The 22708-nt window shown below is 40.9% G+C and overlaps 1 protein-coding gene across 1 annotated transcript in view; it reads left to right on the forward strand.

Annotated features, from left to right (window-relative positions):
- Positions 1-22708, forward strand: part of gbe1a (glucan (1,4-alpha-), branching enzyme 1a) — a 186065-nt gene that overhangs the window by 148362 nt on the left and 14995 nt on the right. Inside the window, exon 15 of the mRNA XM_072658195.1 lies at positions 15165-15282. Within this exon, the coding sequence (XP_072514296.1) occupies positions 15165-15282 (118 nt within the window). The remainder of the gene's footprint in view (positions 1-15164; positions 15283-22708) is intronic.

A 22708-nucleotide genomic window follows, 5' to 3' on the forward strand; every position in this document is an offset into this window, starting at 1 on the left:
TAATGCACCTAGTCATGCAGTCTGTCTTTACACACATTAGTAAAAGAATGGGTGGTTCTAAAGAGCTCACTGAATTCCAGTGTGGTTCTGTAATAGGACGCAACCCTTGCAACAAGTCATTTGGTAAAATCTCTTTCCTCCTAGATATTTCACCATCAGCTTTACAGCAACAGACCACGTAAAGTTACAGAGCTGTGTCACAGAATGCTGAGGCACATAGTGCGGAAAAGATGTTAATGCTCTGCTGACTCAATAGCTTAATTAATAGCTTCCAAACCTGCTGTTGGAGCTGCAAAAGGGGAGTGGCAACTCCATAATAAATGCCTATGGATTTAGAATCGGATGTCATAAAAGCTCCTGTAGGTGTAATGTGTAGGTGTCCCAATATGTGTGTCCATATACTGTAGTTGTGTCGATTGAGACTCAACAAAAAAAACGAGTTTGAACACAGACAAAAAGGGTTGCACCACACAAACGTACCTGTCAACAGTAATCAGATAACAAAAACTCTCTCGTCTGGACAAAATTAACAGAAGTAGCACAAGCACAAATGTGTTACGGCCCAGACTGTATATAGGAATGGACGCCCATTCTGACAAAGATGGCTGAAATTGACATTGGCATCATGGTTAAGTGCAGTAGCGCAAAATTGGAGCCAGAAGAGGTGGGTGGCAGTGCTATGTGATCACCCATACATGCCCCCTAACTTTGCTACTAACCTACAAGTACAGCTACAAGCACAGGTTTTTTGATGTTGGTATGACATTCATCATCTGTTAAAACATTTATTACAAAATTATTGCATCAGTTTTCACAAGTGTATTCGTGTTGCTATTGTCTGGAGAAGATGTTAGCTATGATGGAGCTCAGTCACGATAGCTGACAAACTAGGTAATCTTAACAGTGGTAAGTAATGCTGGCATTAACAAAAGGATCGAATAGGTTGCAAGCTAGCTTCTATGACATAGCAGTTGAACTAATGCAGACTAAAGCTTGACAAAAATGTGTTGGTGGAGAAGCAGAATAGCCCTGCAAGATGGCCCTGCTCACAAGTTCTAAACCTCCTGAGCTACAGCCACACTTCTACTCATCTTCTTCATATTCTGAAGTATACACTGCAAACCGTTTACTAATTTCTGCCTGTGTTTAAAAAATAATAATAATAATTGCACTGCAGCCAGGCACTAGAGGGCGTGAGACATTGTAGCTTCATAAACATGTCATGGCTGAGGTTATATACTGCCATGCATTCTCATGGGAGGATATGTCTGTCAGGACAGAGGCTGCAACATCATGTTAGCTTATGTCACATACTATTCCAAAGTCATGAATCCATGACAGTTACTGTTAATGGAAATATAACACTTCTATATTACTGGACATAACCTGACTTGACAACCCCTCCCATAGTGAATAGCTGATGTGTGTTGAGTGGCCTCAGCCATCAGTCTTCTTGGCAGTTGTCACACGTCCCCCATACTAAAACCTCTTCGGTATCCAAGTGCAACGGCAAAGAAACAAGGCTGCTTTCCATGGCTATTGCTTCAGGTTTTTCTCACCTGTTCCATTATGTTCTTCATAGTCCTCTCACTGCAGGGGAGCAGCTGGAAAGGCCTGAGAAAAGGGGGTGGATGGGTGAATGCAGAGGGATCAGAAAGCCTGAGCTTTAGATCAATAATGCAGTTGTACGTAGTGGAGCAGCCCACCACTCCAAATGGACCATGGAGTGCATCATCAGAGGGGACATATTTTACAGATCTCCTCTACCCCCTCCTCCCAGAAAAACTAGGAATGTTTCTAGGGAGAGCCTCAAGAGTCTTCAGGGGCTTTTTCATAGCTCCATAGCTTTTGGAGAGACAGAGCTGGGTCGATAATGTTGCTGTAGTGGAGCTTTCTTTTGGAGCATTCTTTTCATTGTTTCCTTCACCCCGTTTCCCCTCTCATCTCTTATCTCGTCCCCTCTCTCGCTTGCTCCCTCCCTCTCTCTCTCTTTGTCTTCTGTTGAACTCTGCTTTCATGTGCTTAAGAAGCAGGCAGAGCACCTCTAGCTCAGCAGTGATCTTCACAGCTTTAGACAGGAAACCTCGTCTCACACTTCACTGTTAGACATGTGTACATAAGTGGCTTTAGTCATTTCTGTATGTGTGACAAAACCTGAGGGTTATGCATTCATATTTTCAATGAGCAAGTAATATTTACATTTGATTTATTTGTCCAAAAGTTTGTAGACACCTGATCATTTAAACCTTTGTTCTGAATTCAAGGGTAGTAAAAGCCATCTCCTCTCCACCATTGGTCTACATGTACCTGCAGCTACACCAACCATTGGTTAAACTACTCCCCAAAAGGAGTGAGAGAGATAGTGATTGACTGCAGCCCAAAAATGCCTAAACAACAAGGTAAATACACAAATCAAGTTACTCTAAAATGACCAAATACACAGTGGGTAGTGAGTATTTTAGTATTATATATTATTTCATTATATCTATATCTATTTTATTAACATTAATTTTAAAGCTCACACAACGTATGCCTACTTGAAGCCCCTTGCCACAACATCCTAATCACAGGAGACACCCATGTGACTCCAGCGTCCTCTTTTTTTCTCTATATAAACCGCGTTACTCAGGAGACACTACGTGACTTATCTGTTCCCTTTCTCTCAACAAGTCAAGTACAAAACAAGTAGCGCTACTGCTAATTAACAATGAATTAATTGCCTCCTAAAGCATTGTTCAAATACTCCTATTTATTACAAACCTATTGAATGGAGCTCCATTACTGCAGAGAATGCAGTTCCACTGCTTTATGGCTCAGTGTCCCACTCTGAAGGCAGTGCTTTTATATTATAGTTCTAATACATGTTTGTATAATATTATATTTGTATTTGTTAGTACTGTATGTAAGCCTATGTCATCAATAGGTGCAATTTAAATTGATCAACTTTACTAGTTGAAAAGTGTGTCTGGATACTTTTAAACAGCCCACATACTAATCATTTGTCTTCAAATTCAGATGATGACCCCCCCACACACACTTCTTCCTAAGATCATAAATGTAGCACTGTTTGACACTTCAGAATGCCACTTATCACTTCCCTTTTCTTCACTTGTTTCAATGAGCTACGGCAGAGAAACCCTTAACGCAGAATTACACAGTGCTCTTGTTCTTGGTTGGGAGAACTGCAACTCCTAAATGTGAACGTCATGTATTTATACCTTGGAAAATGGAAATTAGCTGTTTTATGATGCCACATGGGGGATGTCTCAGCATTAGGTCTTCTCAGCATGGAGGCAAGCTTCAGGCTCACAGCATTTTTCTCAAACACTGCACTTCTTCTCTCTGACATGATTGGAAGCTTGTTAGCAATACTTTAAAGAGCTAAAGTGCACTTGACCTGATTTCTACACTAAGAGTTTTAAGCTATTATGTATATGTTCACCAAGACCTTGTAAAAGCAACGTTTTATGCATAGAAAAGCTTCTATGATTACTGAGAACTTTAAGATCCAACACATCCAATTATATCAAAAACAGGACAATAAGGCATTTTGATAATGTCCCCTGTGTTTTTTTCACAAAATAAAAAATATCGTACATTTAAAATGCATGTGTACTCGTGTGTGTGTGTGTGTGTGTGTGTGTGTAGAGAAGCCTTTATTAAGTGTTATTAAGTTGGTAGTTGGTAATGTTGTGGTTGGCTGCTCATTGCTGTGTTAATAAGCTGCAACTATGGTGAATTGAGCATTTGCAAGAGAACTTAATAATGCTTTTGTAATGCTTTTATTGAACTATATTAAGCCATTAACTGGCTGCTCATTACCGCAGTACGTAGGTAAGAATTTTGTGCATAACATTTTTGTTTTTTTGTTGTTGTTGTTAATGGTTTCCAATAAGTTCCCACCATGTCAAATACAGTGCATTTGAACTGTGATGCATGCAGTGTGCTCCTGTGTCAATCAGTGTGGCTGGTCTTTTAAAGCCGCTGCACATAGCATGCACTGCAACAAGAGGAGCATAAATATCAGTTTCACACTTCAAGTCAATTTTGTGCCATTTGCTGCTAGAAATCTGTACACTATAAAATGGTCTAAGCTGGTATTTGATGGTCAAGGTGTTTGAAAAGCTGGTGCTAGTGTATGTTGCATTTGATTTTGGTCTTGCTTATGAACCAGCATAGTCATGTTGGTCATGCTAATCAACCCGGTTGTTCATGCTCGTCATGCTGGTCCTGCTTGTTGATCAGCTTGGTCATGCTGGTAGTCTACCTTGTTGTGGTTAATCATGCTTATAGACCAGCTAAACCATCTCAAACTCAAACGAAAACATACTCTATGCTGGTCACAAGCTAAGATGGTCAACCATCTGAACCAACTTGACCAGCTTGAGCTGGCCAGGCTGTTTTTTCAGCAGGGTGGTTTTGTGGAACTGTGGTTGACATGCATCTCAGACCACCTACGAATGTGGTTTGAATGAGCTGATCGTAACACATTGTGTTCTCAGTGTGTTTACATCTGGCCTTTTATGTGGTCAAATGAAATCCGATCTCCCAAATTACACGTTACTGAAAGGTGTAAACTCTATGAGGTCCCTGCTGTAGTGCTGAAGTGTTAACAAAATGTTTTAATAAGTGTGACCACGCTTTTCAGATGCACTGGTCGCACTTCATTTTAATTGGCCTTACATAATGAGCAGTGATTTTAATTAACTCTTTGAGTTAAAATTTGGAAAAGTAGAAAATGATGGAAATGCTTAAATCTTGAAGCTTTCTTTTGGCTAATTATTTTTAGCCAAGTTCTGTGAATAATTCAGGATCTATTATGGAAACCAATTTGCAAGCTAGGCGCTCACATGCAGGCCCTTAAGGTTTAAGGGGTCAAACTGTAGCTTAGTTAAATTCAGTGCCGTTTTCAAATTAAGAAGGAAGAATTGCTTGTTAAACATGACCACTTGATAATCATCAGCCTTTTAGCCTTGCTAATGTTTTGAATTACTGTATGGCTCATTCTCAGATTGTAAACAGCCTCTGGCCAACTTGTGCCCACATGCACTGAGTGGGTGGTATGAGGCTTGTTTCTAATGCGCTGTGAAGCTGAAGCGGGCTGAATCGTGGCCCAGTTGCCCCCCCATTTGCCCCTTGCTTCAGAGGGCCCTGGGCCTGTGGAGCGCAGCCGGAGATGAGCCGGCCCAGCAGCAGGCCTTCCACCAGGGCCTCTGTTAATCATGACCCAGTCATAGAGTCTGCTTAGTGGGGAACAAAGGCACCCTTCAGCCAAGACCACCGGCTCTTCTTCCAGCTCCCGCCGTTGCCCTTTCTGCGCCCCGCCCGACGGGAGGCGGCCAGCCGCCTGCACCACAGACCCACTGCCTTTGAAGATGAAGGCTGGGCTAATCAGTGTCCCATTTAGACTGCCAGGTAGAGGAATAATAATAGGGCCCCCTGTTGTCCTTCTTAAACAGGAAATCTTTTTTTGTTTTGTTTTGTTTTATGGTGTTCTAGCCTTATCATTAAAACACTGCCTTCTACTACTATCCAGTATGTTTTCATTCAGTTTCAGAGTAATTTTTTTCCTTCTCATTTTTTAAAATGTTATTTCCTTTTCATTTTTCTCACCCCGGGGTGATAATCCACATGGAAAGCTAAAAATGCCACTCATTCAATCAGTGTAACTTTCCGATAGGCCGGCTTTTAAATTTGCATTAGTCTAGTCAAATTTTCCTTCCCCCAACCCCTTTGCTCTGTCTGTCTGCTCCGCTATAGAAGAATATAGAGTGTGTGAAACCCCAGTAGGATATCGCTATAAAAGCCGGACCTGTCAGCGCTGATCTGTCTTTGAAATATGCTTCACTGTGTGTGTGTGTGTGTGTGTGTGTGTGTGTGTGTGTGTGTGTGTGTGTGTCCTCTATCCCCTCATTATTTCCCATCCATAATACAGTAATGCCACAGCAAATTTCTTCCAGCCCAGCAGAACTCTCTCTCACACACACACACATATGCACACAGGCCTCAGAACAAATGTGATCTTACTCTTTCTGAGCTGGATTTCTTTCATATCTCCATGCCATTTACTCCTCTCTCCTTCCTGTATTTGAGCTGAACGTGGGCTTAGCTACAGCTATAGATCAGCGGCACATAGTATCAGCTTGCTAATCCATCAAGAGGTGGTGGATTGAAGGTGGTGGTGGGCGGAGGGGTGGCTTGGGAGTTGGGAAAAGGATCAATCATTTCTCCTCCGTGTGAGATTATCGACCTCTTCAGGTCTCGGGGGCAGCACAGCTCCAGCGGGGGCTTTCAGCCGACGGGGCCGCTCGATGGGAACGTGGCCGGGTGATGGGGGTCTCTGATAGCTTATCACAGTCTGACTTTCTGAGGCCGGACAGCCTGGCCCAAAGGGTGGTGATCGATGGCTGGAGGGGCACACAGAGACGGAAGGGTGGTGCCTTTACGCACCACAGTGACCTAAACAGCACTCCAAGAAGTCTCATGCAAGCAGGGTGCATAAGACGTCAGCAGGCAATATAGGAAAACTAAAGGATTATTGGTTCAATATTGTAACTGCAGCTGCTGGCATTATATTTTTGAGTGAACATTTCAGCCCCCCAAATTTCTGACTTTTACTGAATTAGTGCGTACATGAGAGGCATGTTATGGCAATGCTTAATATAAAACTTGTTGCAGTATATTGTCATATACTCAATCCATGGGTACGGGGGGATAGAGGCATTGGGATAGACAATTAGTTGATCTGGTGTGTTGAGTCACGGAACGACCATTTGGTGGCAGATCTAGCTAGCGTAAATATGGCTCTTTCAAAAGCCTCATTACTTTTTATTCAATTATTATTTCATATGCTTTGCAGTGACTTCAAGTTGATGAACTTGAATTAAAATCTTGATCACGGATAGCCTAGTTAGCCTTGTTAGATAGTTACGTTATCTGATCTCTGTCTAGGACAGAATAAAGAACCAGTTATGAGTTCAGTTAAAGTCATTAACATATATTAACGTGTATTTGAGTATAACATACTTAATCCACTAAGATTAATCACAATAAAAATATCTGGGTGTTGTGTATGTGTGTGCAGATCCCATTTATTCTAAAGCCCTCTACTAGATAGCTAATAGCTCCAACAATCCTATACAAGGCATTCAAGCATGAAAAATGCAAGAAAATGTATAGACTGGATGTATAGACTGTTCTCTAGCAAGCACAGGACAATAAAAGGGTGTATATTTAAGTAAATGTTTAAATACTGTTGCATCTGAAATATATATGGAAGACCTTTGCTTTTACTAGGGTTAGGGTTAGGTTAAGTAATATCGTCTGTATAAGGGCATCAGTACTAATACTCAAGAACAAGATTTGTGTACTTTGTCCACCTCTGAATATCAGTGGTGTGGGAGCTGAGGTATAGCAATTGGGAAATGTATTGAATACTTATAATATCAGTAATCTAATTACGTATTTAAAAACTCATAATTGTAGCTATGTATCTATGCATTATACAAGGTAAATAAGGTAGCTAAGATTAGCTGCTAGCATCTTGAATTTCAGGCCCACTGCACTTCATATATGGGCCTGAAATATGTAGCATGGTCTTAAAATTGAAAATGAGAAAAGGAAATAGTTATTGATATGGTCATCTAAACATTTCCACAGTCACTCATGAAGGCCATGACTGGCCCATCTATTCCATAGCCTGATGCAGAACACAAGTTCATTATGCTTAAGTGCAGCTACATTATTACCTCTGTTCAAGTCTATGTTCTATTTCTTTTTTTTTATCCTTCATATCGTTATGTTCTTCATGTTTCTTTTCCCTGAAATGTTGCCATATTACATTTTGCTTAAATTGAGCCCACTTTGAGCCCACTTGAGCCCCTATTCAAAATGTTCTCTGTATGGGAAAGGAAGTAGTTCTTCAGGAGAGCGTTACTTTCAAACCATAAAAATCCATGAACAGACTTCTATCAGTCTATGTTGGCCTATCTAGTGTTCCACGGAGATCCCCGGTTAAACTGTTTCAGGCAAGGCTGAGGTTGTTTTCAGAGACAGTAGCCTTGAGGAAGAGTTCTCATAACGGCAAACTCTGTATCCGGGACAGCTAGGCTTAATGTAGAAACTTTTCGCTCTTCATATATTATGTATAGAGCAGAAGGCTGAGGTGGGTGAAGGGCTGGAGATTATGTAATGGCATGTCTTTTCAGGCGCACGCAAGGGAATGCAGACCACTGGAGTATGAGTGGAAGAAGCTGGAGCAAAGATCGAGCTTAAAAACCACTCTGAATTAAATATTAGAAATAGATCATGAAATAGGCTGAAAGATTTTGGGCACTCCGACTTCTTCTGTAAATTAAGGAGGAAATAGAGGTGCTATGCAGTTTGTTCTGAGTCTTATGTGGATACTAGAGGTGTAGCATAGGGGCATGAAGTGCAATATTTCTCCAGTATAGCATGAAAGGGCTCCGAGGTGGCATAACTGCTTAAGTGTTGGCCCTGTTGTTGGGAAGTTTTGAGTTTGATCCCAGGTGATGTTGATAAATGGTAGTGGCAGTTCATAAATGGTATGTGTGGTAGTGGGAGACCTAGCTAGTGGATGGCTTGTCCATGACTAAATGTGGAACTGTGTTCTCTGCTCACACAAGACCAGGCTTCTATCTCTATGAATGGGGCGAGACCAAAATCCTTTTAAAAAGGAGACACGAGGGCAGAAAATTGCAAATTTATTCTTGACAGATAATGAGATGGAAACAACATCAGCAAGTTAAACTGTTAATTGTCTTTGGCATAGACCCCATAGTTAGCCCAGGTCTTGCAACATCAGGACTCTCACAGATCCTCCCGAACTTATAGGCAGGGGGGCAGGGCCTACTCTCGGGCAGCCGTCTGGACCATACTGGTGGCGGTAAGGAGAAAGGAGGGAGAGACGTGACATCACTTCTGAAAGCAGCAACAGAAGCATGTAATTAGAGGTATTTTAACAGCGATGCGAGAACTCCCATTCATATTTCAACCAGTGGCTTGTCTCCTCACTTCTAATATCTGGTAGAGAGGGTTAAGGACACTCTCAAGGACCCAACAGTGACAGCTTTCCGTATCCTTAGCTAATTGCTTCTTTAATCTCACAACAGTTGCAATGAAAGCTTTTGTTCTTTGTGCTTCTGTAGGACAGTTGAAAAGTAAGAGAGAATCAAAGACTGTTTGGAAAATTTCAAATAAAACCAAGGTATTACAGTGTATTCTCACTTGACTTGTGTAAAAAAAAAAGAAAGAAAAAAGAAAGGCAACCAATTAAACGTGATCCTCTTTATAACCGCTCATAGAATTCATGAGTGGGCAGATGCAGCAGCCTTTTGGAACTTTGCATAATTAATCTGCTCACTCGTACACTCCCTCATGTGCTGCCTGTCATATCGGCCTTTGCAGGGCCAAGCTGGTGTGTGTGTTTGTGTGTTGAAAGAGGGGGAAGAGAGTGGAGTTGAAGCCGAGTGGAATTGACAAACGAAGTAGTTCAGGCTCTGTGGTTTGGCCTAAGGAGCGGTGGAGGGAGAGATGTAAATAGTTGGAGGAGTTTAGGCCAATGACCCAAGGGTTGTGTGCGTTTCCAGTGTGGTGATTCTACCGTGTGAGATCTGTTGTCATAGGCTGGGCGAGTGTGTGTGTGTGTGTGTGTTTGAGGGAGACCACTGTTGTGCTGCTTTGCACTTGATGGTTTATGGGCCTCACTGGAAGCTGAGTTGCGTGAACCTGTCTGAGTGTATGTGTGTGTGTGTGTGTGTGTGTGTGCGCAAGAAAGTGCTCAGCGAGGCAGAGCCGTATGGGAGCTCACAGAGCGGATCAGGACCCCTGCCAGACAACCAGAGAGAGAAGGGAAAATCACTAGAGCACAGGGATGTAGATGCAAGACTACACACAGAGAGAAGAAAAAGAAAAGGAGGAAAGAGGGATGCCTGCAAAGACACTTCTCTTTTTTTCCTGAAGATGCTGCAATTCTGTGCAAAGCAAAGTAGGGTGTGTAACCAGAGTTGGCTTAGGCTACCCTTCCAGAGTCTGTCTTCTGTTTACTGGTTTGAGCCCCCAAATACCGTCCAAATCCCCAATTTTGCAGTGGGAATCGACCCAATTAGCCACTGGGGTGAGGTTTGACAGGCTTTACAAAATGCAAACAAAAATCCCAATTAATCTAATAAATCTAAACTGCTTTAGATTCGCTCCGTAGCATCGAGTTTCCAAAGATACTTTAAAACACTACACTACTCATGGGCCTCACTGGAACTGTGTTGCTGTAGGTAATTAAAACTAGGCAAATTTCAAACAACAACAAATTTGCCACCATGCTAACATTAGCTCAATTACCCTCAATCTCTCCTACCACTGTGACCATTCAAATGAATACAAATATTTAATTTTCAGGCATTTGGCAGACACTCTTATCCCTGTGAGTGACTCACAGTTTAATCATATTACAGAGGTAGGCAAATGTAGCGCTAGAAGCCTTGCATGATTACTCTTATTGGTGTAGAGTACTGTGCTTGCCCTGGCAATGAATCGAACCATAGTCTGTTACATGGAGGGCAGCGGTGTTATCTATCATGCTGTACCAACCCCCTATCAGTGGAGCCATATGCCCTACTATTTCATTTGAAATTAGTAACACACTCTCAGAGATGGATCATGGTCTTACAAGGCCCATGAGCACAAGTATCTTTGGACGCCTCCCACCCCTCACCTATCAAATACCAAAAATAAACAAAATTATTAATATTTTAATTCATGTGTACATTCCTGATGTTAGGTATAATCAGGTATAATACAAAACAGATTTTATGCAATGTGTGTGTGAGTGTAATAATTTGTGGAGGGCAAAGGAGCAGGCAGTTTGCTTAATTTTTTGGAAAAGTATACATCATTTATCTGCAGTACGAGTTTTTTAGGTCTTGTGAGCCTCCAGTACCTTTCAACAGTTGCTATGAAAGAATGTATTTGTGAGCGGAGCATTGATACTTCAACTATGCCTGTTTAATGCTTTGGTCAAATCTCTACCATTTTCCCCTGAAGTCTTAACCAGTAAAAATACACTGGTACTTTCCCTTCTGATTTGTGTTTAGCTCCAGTTTGGTAGTCCTTTGAGGTAGTCTGTTTGTTTTTGAGGGAGCGGATGATTGAGAGAAAAGATGGTAAAAGCCACTTAGCTTTTAGCTTAGCGTGCATTGAAGTTTGCTCTTTCTAGCTTTCACTTTGTCTGAGTTTGAGTTGTCCTTCTGCGGACACTGCCACAAGAGAAACCACAGTCACAAGGCATGGTACATGTAGCAACCTGTGTTCTCATAGCTAAATGGAATATAGTAAAGATTGTTATGAAACAGTTTAAAGATTTGGAATTGGCTCATTTTCCAGTTTTTCCAGGTTTTGCAGATTACCTTTTAAAGGAGGATGCACCAGTGTTTAGGGTTCACAGTATGTATCTGATCTCTAATTATGCATGCAGGTATGGCATGTTTGGCACTTGTTTTGTCATTGTGAGGCTAATATAGCTAATATAGGCTAATACAGCCACTAGTTAACATTGTGCAAAATGTCTCGAATTTATGAACATGACTTCTGACACTGTATGTCACACTGTGTTTGTTGGACCAAATGCAGGCATTGAGATGGCTGGTACAGTTATTAGTTATGCTTGATATTTATGTCCAAGATAACAGTAGGTCATAGAGTGTCAGAAACCACATAAGCAAGTCTATTAGAGATGTTCTCCTAAAGATCAAGCCATTTTGTGCAAAGCGAAGATCTGCTACTGGCTACAGATCTGCATCTGGCAGAGCTGCCTGTCTTGTGTTTGCCGGTATTAGCCAAAACACCAGCCAAATCCCCAGTTTTACAGTAATCTGTGCCGTTTTTATTGCTCGATTATGAAACTATCATGGCAGATATAATCTTACACCCGTACAGGTGCTGGTTGATTCTCTTCTCCCTGGTGTACCCTTGCTTAAAATGGGGAGTGTAGCAATATGGGGAGGGGAGAGGGTCCTGTGGATTATAGTGGTAAATTGGAGAGCTGAAAAGTTCCTCTTTTAATGAGTCAGTGTGCCACCTGCCTTTCATAAGCAGCGCCCACTAAAAGAGCCACTTTTAGGGGAGCAGCAGGCAGCAATTAGCAGCTTTTCAGCACTAAACCTACTAAAGAGCAGGATTTAATGCACAGTGTGTTTCCATTACTCCATTCCAAATCATATTGATTTGCATTTTCGTTCACTCTCTCTCTTTATTGAGTAGATGAATTACATTTTTGCAGTTATAGGCTACAGTGTAACAAGTAATGGTGTGGGTTGGGGCAGTTATGCTCTCTTGACTCCCGGCCATGGATGACTGTGACAGTGATCGAACTCATGATCTCCTGGAGAAAGGGCCAATCCTCAGATAATAATGGAGGCCAATGGAAGGGAATTGCATTCCATTTACACACATTACCACATTATTAACCCTAATATAGACTGTTTTTCACCCCCGTTCATTCCCGTTTTCCTTGGAAGCTATTGTTTCCAATCACTGTATGGTCGAGTCTGGATGTTGTATGAATATACTATATATATACTGAATTCAGGTGTTCCAATCAATTCCATGGCCACAGGTGTATAAAACCAAGCACCTAGGCATGCAGACTGCTTCTACAAACATTTGTGAAAGACTGGGTTGCTCTCAGGAGCTCAGTGAATTCCAGTGTGGTACCGTGATTGGATGCCACTTGAAATTTTATTGCTACTAAATATTCCACAGTCAACTGTCAGTGGTATTATAACAAAATAGTGATTGGGAACGGCAGCAACGAAGCCATGAATTTCTAGGTCACGTAAAATGACAGAGCGGGGTCAGCAGATGCTGAGGCGCATTGTGCACAATGTCAACCGAGTCAACCGCTACAGACCTCCAAACTTCATGTGGTCTTAAGATTAGATCAAGAACAGTGCATAGAAAGCTTCATTTATGGGTTTCCATGGCTGAGCAGCCGTATCCAAGCCTTACATCACCAAGCCCAATGCAAAGTGTCAGGTGCAGTAGTGTTCAGCACTCCGCCACTGGACTCTAGAGCAGTGGAGACGTGTTCTCTGGAGTGACGAATCACGCTTCTCCTTCTGGCTTCTGGTAATGTAATTCTTTTTTTTTTCAGTGTTTTTCAGTGTGTCCAAATGTGGCATGTGGCAGTTTTACAAATTGTGCACTCTAGCATCAGTAAAGATGCTATAAGAATAACCTCAGGATATATATATATATATATATATATATATACATATATATATATATATATATATATATATATATATATATATATATATATATATATATATATATATATATACAGTGAGGAAAATAAGTATTTGAACACCCTGCGACTTTGCAAGTTCTCCCACCAAATCATGGGAGGTCTGAAATTTTCATCTTAGGTGCATGTCCACTGTGAGAGACATAATCTAAAAAAAATCCGGAAATCACAATGGCCTAGCCAGTCTCCAGACCTAAACCCTATAGAAAATCTTTGGAGGGAGCTCAAACTCCGTGTTTCTTAGCGACAGCCCAGAAACCTGGCTGATCTGGAGAAGATCTGTGTGGAGGAATGGGCCAAAATCCCTGCTGCAGTGTGTGCAAACCTGGTGAAAAACTACAGGAAGCGTTTGACCTCTGTAATTGCAAACAAAGGCTACTGTACAAAATATTAACATTGATTTTCACAGGTGTTCAAATACTTATTTGCAGTAGTAACACACAAATAAATTATTAAAAAATCATACATTGTGATCATCAAGATGGTGCATTTAGATCCACAGTGAATATTACTCGTATTAAGGTTTTTTTTGAAACATATTTCTGCTTGCCTGACAGACTCCGATCAAAGAAAACGCATTCCATTTACACTTGAATTAAATGTGGATCACTGTGCATCCATTCATGTGGTCAGGTGAAAAAACTCCAAGAAGGAAAACATACTATATAAATGGTTAAACATGGTGGAGGCACAGGCATAATTATGTTAAATTATCCAATTACTTTTGAGCCTGTGTCAGTGTCCTAATACTTACAGACCCGATTGGATGTGTTGCAGCTTCTGTGTAATTTTCATATCCTCTGATTTTATGTCCTCTGATTCTGATTGTTGTCCTGATGTTAAAACGAGAATAACTGAATAAATGAACGATGGTCTCTGGCATTTCCACAGTACTGTAATATTTTATTCGATCAGCCCACCTTGATGTGCTCTCTTTGTGTTTGCTGTGCAGTGTTGTGCTGCTGTCCTAACAGTGAGTGGTTGTGTATTAGCATCGTTGCTCTAGCACTGTCATGCTGTCACTAACCCAGGTACCCATGTGTGCAGGGCAATTCTGTCGCTGCCCCAGCAGTGTTGTGTGTGTTTGCAGAGTAATGCATTGTAACGTTGCCCCAATGGGGGGTAAATGATGTTGTAGCTAATGATTACTCTCGCTAGCAGGGGGTGCTGGCTTGCCCCATCAGCTCAACGAGGCAGGAAGGGATGAAATATGTGCCTTCCACACTACAGAAAAAAACCCTGCTAGTTTCACTTCAAATGCAGCTGGGACACAACAGCTTCTTCTGCTTTTAACCCTACTTAGTTCTGCTTCACAGAGCGTACACACTCCATCCGCCCCGTTGTCTCAAGGTGACAAAAGGACCCTTAAATTTGTTTCGGTAGAATAAAAACGCAGTTAGTTGTTGGTTTTGTGTTGCCTTTGTGTACAGCTGTGCTATATCCCAGGGATCCAGTACAGATGTTTTGCTCCACAGAGTTGCATGTTGTTGCTAACTGCAATGCATGCTTGTTCATAACTATCAGATGGGTCATCTGTCTCAGAGCTGCTGTGTAGATGAAGGATGAGCTGTCTAAAATAGTCTGAAAAAGGCTGAGAGACTGCTGTGTAATTGTAATTATACCCTCATTATTAAAGCCTAATGAAAGATAGTATAAGTTATTAAACCTATAATTATGTGTTTGCTACATATGCTTTTGAGCATCTTGAAAGGGAAGTAATGATGAATGAAATGTACTGATGAGCTTGAGTGAAAAATAATAATAATGATCATCTGTCAGTCTCTTGCTTCGTATTACATGGCGGATCTCTTCTGTGCCTGTTTTCCGTAACCATAATTCCCTGTAGATACACGATCCAGCTGAACTCTGATGAAGTGCATTATGGTGGGCACGGGCGAATCCAGCGTGACACCAAGTTCTTCACAGAACCGATGGCCTTCAACAATCGACTCAATTCATTTCTGGTCAGTTCCATTTTATGATTTATATTATTTAAATGATTATACTAAGTGTATATTCTAAAATGATGTTAGCCTTTATGCAGCCCCCCTAGTGGCCATTGCACAAGGGCAATTAATGTTCAGTGGTTGAATATTTTTTAAACTTATTTTTTTAAGTTTAAATGCCAGTGGATTTCTAACATGTTGATGTTAACCTTGCACAGTTGTAAAAGTGGACATGTAGAACATGCATACTGTGTGCTACCATGTTTTATAGGCTCCCATTCTTGTTGGATGCACTGTGTTTTCCTCCCAGACTGAGTACACAGTCTCATTTAGAGCAGTTTTGATAGATAAGCACAGATTGCTGTTTTAACAATAACACACTAACATTGGCCTAAACCTAGCCCACATTTGGCCAACATGCTGCAATTAATGAATGCCCAGTAGCAGTTCAGATGCAGCTGCCTGGATCCTATACATTTGTTTGTCCTGTGATATTAATTTAATTGTCATGTCCCAGTCAAATCCAGTGGATCGAGATCAGGGCCAATCCAGGTATATTTTAATGAATCGGGTATCGGCTGTGTTAATCTCAATCTCAATCCAGTCCAGAGTCTTTGTTTTAACCATGATGTTCAGAGCTCAATCGGTCAAGATGCCATAAATGGACATTATTGCCCAGACTGCAGCATTAAGGACGTTCTCAGAAGGTAAATAAAAGAGTTTAGAGTCTGCAGTGTGGAACTATTTTACAACAGACCATCATTTTTAATCAGCACTTAAGAACATGTTCAGAACCGAGTGGAGGCTAATGCTAATGCTAACACACACGCTATAGAAACCCAAATCATAGCAAATTCACTCACTATAATCCAGTTATTTCACACCAGTAGTTGATAAACAATGACAGATATCAGTCCAGAGTGTGTACCACAACACACACACAGAAGTAAGCAATTTGACTGTATTGTTTCAAAGGAACTGGGAGGTAATTACTAAAACTGAAACAGCTATAAAAATGTAAGAGGAAACATCAGTCATCTTAGACAACTTCAGCCTGAAATGCTGACTTTAGACCAACATATCTTGGCTGAAGTTGTCTGATGGTCTACATTTCAGGTAAAGTCAAGTTCAAATAAACTTTTATTTTAAATTCATATTTATAACTCATGCTTTAAACTGCCAAGATGACAGCAAGTAATGAAACAGGGGAGAGGGATGCGCAGCTGGCAAGGTATGAATCTTCCTATTCCTATAAGATCTTACGTAAAGACCTTCTCCAAAGTACTGCCACAGACATTGATGAAAAGCTCAGGGTTGACTCCAGAACGGAAGAGGCTGCATAGACCATATCTTCACCCTGAGCGTCATCATTCAGAGTGTTTTAAGTGCAATGCATCCCTTTACATCGACCTCACTGATTTTTAAAAGCCATTTGACACCATTCACCAGGAGAGCTTAAGAAGACCATTAGAGCATGACACGTACTAAAGGCTGAGAGACTAAACCTCTTAAGAAAAGTTTTATGCTTATGTGAGCGTAACATCTTTATTAACAACACTCTAAAGCATCTTCAAGTGAAGTGAGGCAGCATGCAAAGCCCTATCCTTTGGCACTACCAATCGCTTAATGCATCTGAGAAATTCAGGGGTTCATACTTTCATTCAGGGACCACTGAATAAGAATGTAGATCCCATTTCAAAAGAAATCAGATACTTGTCCTCCAAAGAACTTGGACAGACTCAAGCAGAATGTTTTAATAGAAGCATGAACATCAGCTACATCTCAAGTTACTGCTGATCAGCAGGCCCTTGAGTACAATTAAGAGTTTGTTTACCTTGATCGCCTAATTAGCAATAATTATGGTGCCAAAAAAAGACTTCAAGGCCCAGATGAATAACGCCAGAGGTGCTTTTAGAAGATCTGATCCATCTGCAGTTTAGACAAAGAAAGTCAAACTGTTTTCGTACTTCCAGCTTAAATCTGTGCTTCTGCAAAGGTTCATGGACAAGGTAAAGACTGGTCACAATTGCTATTTCTTTCAATATAAAACATTCACTAACCACTGACTACAGTAGCACAATAAAAACCTGTACTAAAAAACAGGCTGTGTTCAATGTGCTCGAAATGAAGATGTGTGGTTATTTTGGCTTGCACATGCCCTTAAGGTGCCCTAAGAGGAAAAGAGCCCAAGCAATTGTAAGTTGGACCCTTTTGGTAAAAGAGTTGGAGAGTTTGTGTTTTATTGTCATGCCTGCCCTTGTTTTGCCATGCCATGTGATTTCTAGCACATGGCTTTGTTTTGTATCTTGTCAGTTCTGGTCCCTCCTGTGCCTGAGTGTTCACACCTGTACCCAGTTCTTTGCCACGCCCTCTCGTTCCCTCCAGGTGTCCCTGGTCCTTTCTTGTGTATATCTACCCCTGTGTTTCACACTTGCTTTGTTTGTCCTTGCACATGTTTGTCTTCCCTGTCTTTGATGTGCGCCTATCAGTCAGCGGTTTGTGAATTCAGTGTCCTGTGGTTACTTTGTTTAATTGTCTTGCCTTAGTTCATATATCTGCAAATAAAGTACCTGCTAATACTTCCACTTCTGCCTCCTGCCTCAGCAAGCCACATGACATATATCCAGATATTTATTTAGAACAGACTTGTGGGTTGAAGAAGACTGGGCTGAATTTATAATAAAATAATGACTTTAATCATTACCTATGGTGTTAATCATTCATTAAAATCAAATATATTTGTACAGCACTTTTTACAACTGGTGTTGTCACAAAGCAGCAACATAAGAATTCCATAAACTATGACCCCCCGGTGAGCAAGCCAAAGGCGACATCATTTAATCCTTTAATCATTACATAGAGATATAAATAGAGGAGACCAACCACTGGTTAAAATATGAGTGGGGTTCGTTTATGGATAAAGTCCCTTCCTTCTTAAAAAAGAGCCAATCAGCTCGCCAAACAGCTCGCTAATCAGCTCGCTGTGAGGGGTGGTCGACGTACCAGTGGGCAAAGTCACCCTCGATGTGGAGACAGAGAAGAGAAATAAAAATGTGAAAAGAAGAGACGGAAGCCTGGTCTGGCCTAAATTGAAATGGTTCAATCACATTATGAGGTTGGAACTAATTGATATATACATTTTTTTAATTAAAAAAACACCCACTGAAAGAGGTCTGCTGTATGGTACTGCTCCAAAGAACCTATTGGTACCTTTATTTTTCGAAAAGTGTATTAGCCAGACTCTGCAAGTCAGATGTTGAAGAAATTGACTGATGCAGAAGGATCAGTGACAAAGTAAAGATACACATTGCATTATGTGACAAACCAGAGCTGCTGAACATCATTGCTATGGGAAATAGGTTTTGTAGTCGGGTGTACATTCATAAACATTTCCTAAGCAAGATCCTTAAGTCTTTGCCCTGTAAAGATTACGATTGGGAATTATGGTATTTTTTCATTTATTCTCTTCGAAAGCCGCTCTGCACTGAAAGTAGCTGCGGGAAGCAGGATTTAAGAAGAATGTTGAACGATTCACTTTCTACAGGCTTTGGTGGACTGTTAGATTGTTGTAAGGGGTTAATATAAGAAAGCACAGTTTGGTTAGTCAATTTAAGTAATAGCAGATTTATTGATTATGAAAAAGCGGGGCAGGTGTGTAATGTACAGTTTAAGGAACTGCCTAAGAGGCTTCAGTTCTAAGACACTCTCTCTCTCTCATGCAGTAATTCTGCAGTTAAAAGGATCCTGCCAGTCCTCCCACCCTGTGACAGTGTGTCCATTTCCATCCTTGACGTCGGCACGGTGCTCCACGTGTGCGTTTTATCTCCCTAGTCTCCTGGTGAATTCAGTCTGCGTAATTCCTTTCATGAACATTTCCTAAGCACGATCCTTACATCTTTGCCCTGTTAAGACTTTGATTTAATTATGGTACTTTTGATTTATTCTATTTGAAAACCTCTTAAGCAGCTCTGGACTGGAAGTAGCTGCGGGAAACAGGTCGGATTTAGGACAAATGTAGAATGACTCACGTTCCGCAGGCTTTAGTGCATTTTTAGAAAACATATTTTAACAAGCAAGGACAGCATGTGAAATAGACAGCAAATGACACAGCCATATTAGAATGTCTATCTTCTGAGTACTTCAGAAGGAAAGTGGTGAGAGATTGGCTTTACTGGGCAGTGTTGAAGCTCTGAATAATGAGAATCTTTCACCCACAAGTATCACTGATGAAAAGAATAGCATGGGTTATTAGATTCATTAGTTCTTTCATGTAGCTTGATGATAAAACCTTCAGTCAGAGATGAAGCACACAATTGCTTATTCATATTGATACATATTCAGGCCTGGCATTTATGGGACAGTAACTGAACTGTCGGTTCTCTTGTTGATAGTGTTGGATGCAGGAAAGATGCAGGTAAGCCATGAATACCTGAGTGATTTTGACAGTGGGCCGGTACTCCTTAGTCGGAGCATCTCCACAATGCTCCACAAGGCTTGTACATAGTATTGAGTGCCCAAGACGTATTAGTGTGTAAGGGCAACAAAGGCTGTGTTGGAACTGACAGAAAGGTTACTGTGGCACAAGTCTCAAGAAGTCACAAGAAATTTGTAATGGCCGCTGTTTCCATTACTAACAACTGACTGAATCTGGGTTAAACTAATGCCATTTCCCAATTAGTGACCTATCTACAACTTATAGGAGACCTAAAGTTCCATTTCATAATTATGTCACTTGTTCCATATAACGCATTAGGCTTTCAGTTCAGCTCCTGTGTTCCTTACCCGTGTGAGAGCTCTCTTATGCCATGGACACACTACATGACTTGTAGTCAGATCATTGTACCCTTTTACACAATCATTTACTGGTTGTGGTTTACACACTACATCTGATCAGTGACACAGGATTACAAATTACACAATGCCATGCACGAAGCACATTAGCTGTAGCTAGTTGCAGCACTAACTTCCAGTCACAACACGAACGAACGCCATTTTGCCACTGAACTGCTGATCTACAAAGACATTCCAATATCAGGGCTAAAACCATGTGAAACCTGGGCTAAAAGTGTGAACTTGACATTAGATGTGTCTACCAAAAAAATCCAAACATCTTCCTCTCAACCGGTTTAAGCGCTTCTATTTTTAAAGTGACAGACCTGAGAGCTCCCCCTGTATAATAGTATCCAGTTATTACATACATAATTATAATTTTTAAGACTTATGCATATTTGAAAATCATTAGAAAAAGCAACTGTTTTGTGAATAGATTAAAAAAAAACCTCAAAATTACTGACTGAAAGACTGATAGACTAAAAGATGTTGATACAGAATTTCAATAAAATGTAAATGAACAACATTATTGAATATGTACATAAATTACATTTGTGTGGAACATTACTGATTCATAATGGTCGTGATGATTTGTAATGGTAAAAAGATTATTTTTTCTCCTCATTATTTTTTTATGTCTAACCCCTGTCTTACCATCAGGAAAGCATGTCTCCTTATGCCACTGCAAATACATGAGCAGGTTCTTAAAATGTGAATGATTGCCCACCTGGACATCTTTTCTTCCATCTTTGTCAATGAATGGTAGGTGTTAAAGGCTGCATTGTGGGGAAAAGCAGCCTTATTTTCCAGAGGAACATCTGATTGTGACAGGAAATGAATTATTAACCTGTGCACAGGTGCCGAACATGTCCTCCATTTTCGAAGAACTCGCACCATGATTTATTTAAAGACTTCCCTCAAAGTCAGTTTAAAGTTTCTCTTCTCTGGCTTTTTAATGGGAGCTATCATCCCCATTCTCTCTTTTTCTCTCCGTCTTTCTCTGGATTAATATAAACGATGACGGATTAGAATGCACAACGGTGGATTAAGTACACTCACGTCTCTGATAAAATGGCAGGCTTAGTGGCTGCGCAGGTGCTGCTCTGTGCACCATTCAGGCAGGATTAACTGTTGCTCTGTACACCTAATTCACCCTCCGTTCTGTATGCCCAGCCTGCTGTTAACTGTAGAGGGAGATAGTGGGGGATAGTGTGGGTGTAGCAGGGTGCGTGTATGTCATGTAAGCTGTGCTTAGGGTTGCCAAACTCTCAATAATTTGCCTTACACTGGCTGTGACCCCTTTTAGAATTATGAAAATCAAATCTGTTTTCAGTGGATTTAATTAAATGTTTAAACAATTAGAGTAAAACAGAGTCATGTTTGTCTCCAGACACCTGTTTGAGTTACGATTACCAGTCTTATTTGATTAACGCTCAGAATGCTCTATAAGAGCCAGAGTAAACTAGCTTAAATGACTAACCTGATAAGTCACAAAGTAAACCATATCAAAATGTCTTACTTTTAGCAAGCCAGTACAGACAAGCTAAACTAGCTGAAAACACTCTTTAATTTCTAAGCCAAAACTAAACCTTTTCGTCCATTAATCCTCTTTTAGAAACTCCATAATGTGGAAAAATAGCAGGAGTTGTAAAATATGTACAAAATATCTTTGTACAAAGGTTGCAGATTTCTTCGGGTACAGTCTTAGTCCTGTATGTACAAATGTTACAAGATCTTGTTTTTTGACTACCGTTATTTCTGCAAAAAAGAATATTAATTAAAACAAAAGACTCAATCACTCACGCATCAAGGTCACAGGGTCCCCAGTACGTCTACCACACCGAGAATAACAAACACGTTGAGCTAGAACCTTGGCTATGCTGACTGTATACATGTGCAGCAATGTGCCAGGTACCACAGCTGTGCGATAAGGTAACTTTGAGGCCAGATGACAAAGACTTTTTGTGGCATTGTTTCCTTCAGTGTGAAACTTCGGGGCCATACAACAAAGGCTGACTGTGGCATTAACTTTTTCAGTGTGAAAACACACTCATAACAATGAACTGTCTGACCCAGCTCAGTCAGTCTTCTAATATAGAAACCAGTAAACGTAATTACATATAGAATACTTGATTTTCTACACAGCCTTGCAGCATGTTTGTGCTGGTCTGGTACCAATGCAGTGCTGGTTAACCAGCATACCAATGTTCAAAACACAACAAATGCTGGTTTGTGCTGGCCTAGTGCTGGTGCAGTGCTGGTTGACCAGCACACCACTGTTCAAAACTCAACATTTATTTTTTTAGCAGGAATATCCTGGATTCCCATCAGAGGGAGTTGGAAACAGCCTTAGTTCCAAAACAAACTTTTACTCTCTCCTTGTCAGACTGAGGTAGCAGGTGAGCATGTTCTGTTTAGAAGCAGTTGTAATGTTGTTGTAGGTAGAACAGAGAGGCCGAGTTCTCCTTCTCTTTCCCTTCTCGCGCCCAGAAGGCTTTGTGCACTGACTATTCAGAGCTCCCCAGAGCAGCTTTCTGTCTCTGAGAGGCAAGCTACAAGAGAATGAACCTGAGTTCAGGTATTGAAGGATTCTCTACATTGAGTTGTGAGTTTA

This window comes from Salminus brasiliensis, chromosome 16 (assembly GCF_030463535.1).
Source record: "Salminus brasiliensis chromosome 16, fSalBra1.hap2, whole genome shotgun sequence".
In the NCBI taxonomy this organism is placed as follows: domain Eukaryota; kingdom Metazoa; phylum Chordata; class Actinopteri; order Characiformes; family Bryconidae; genus Salminus; species Salminus brasiliensis.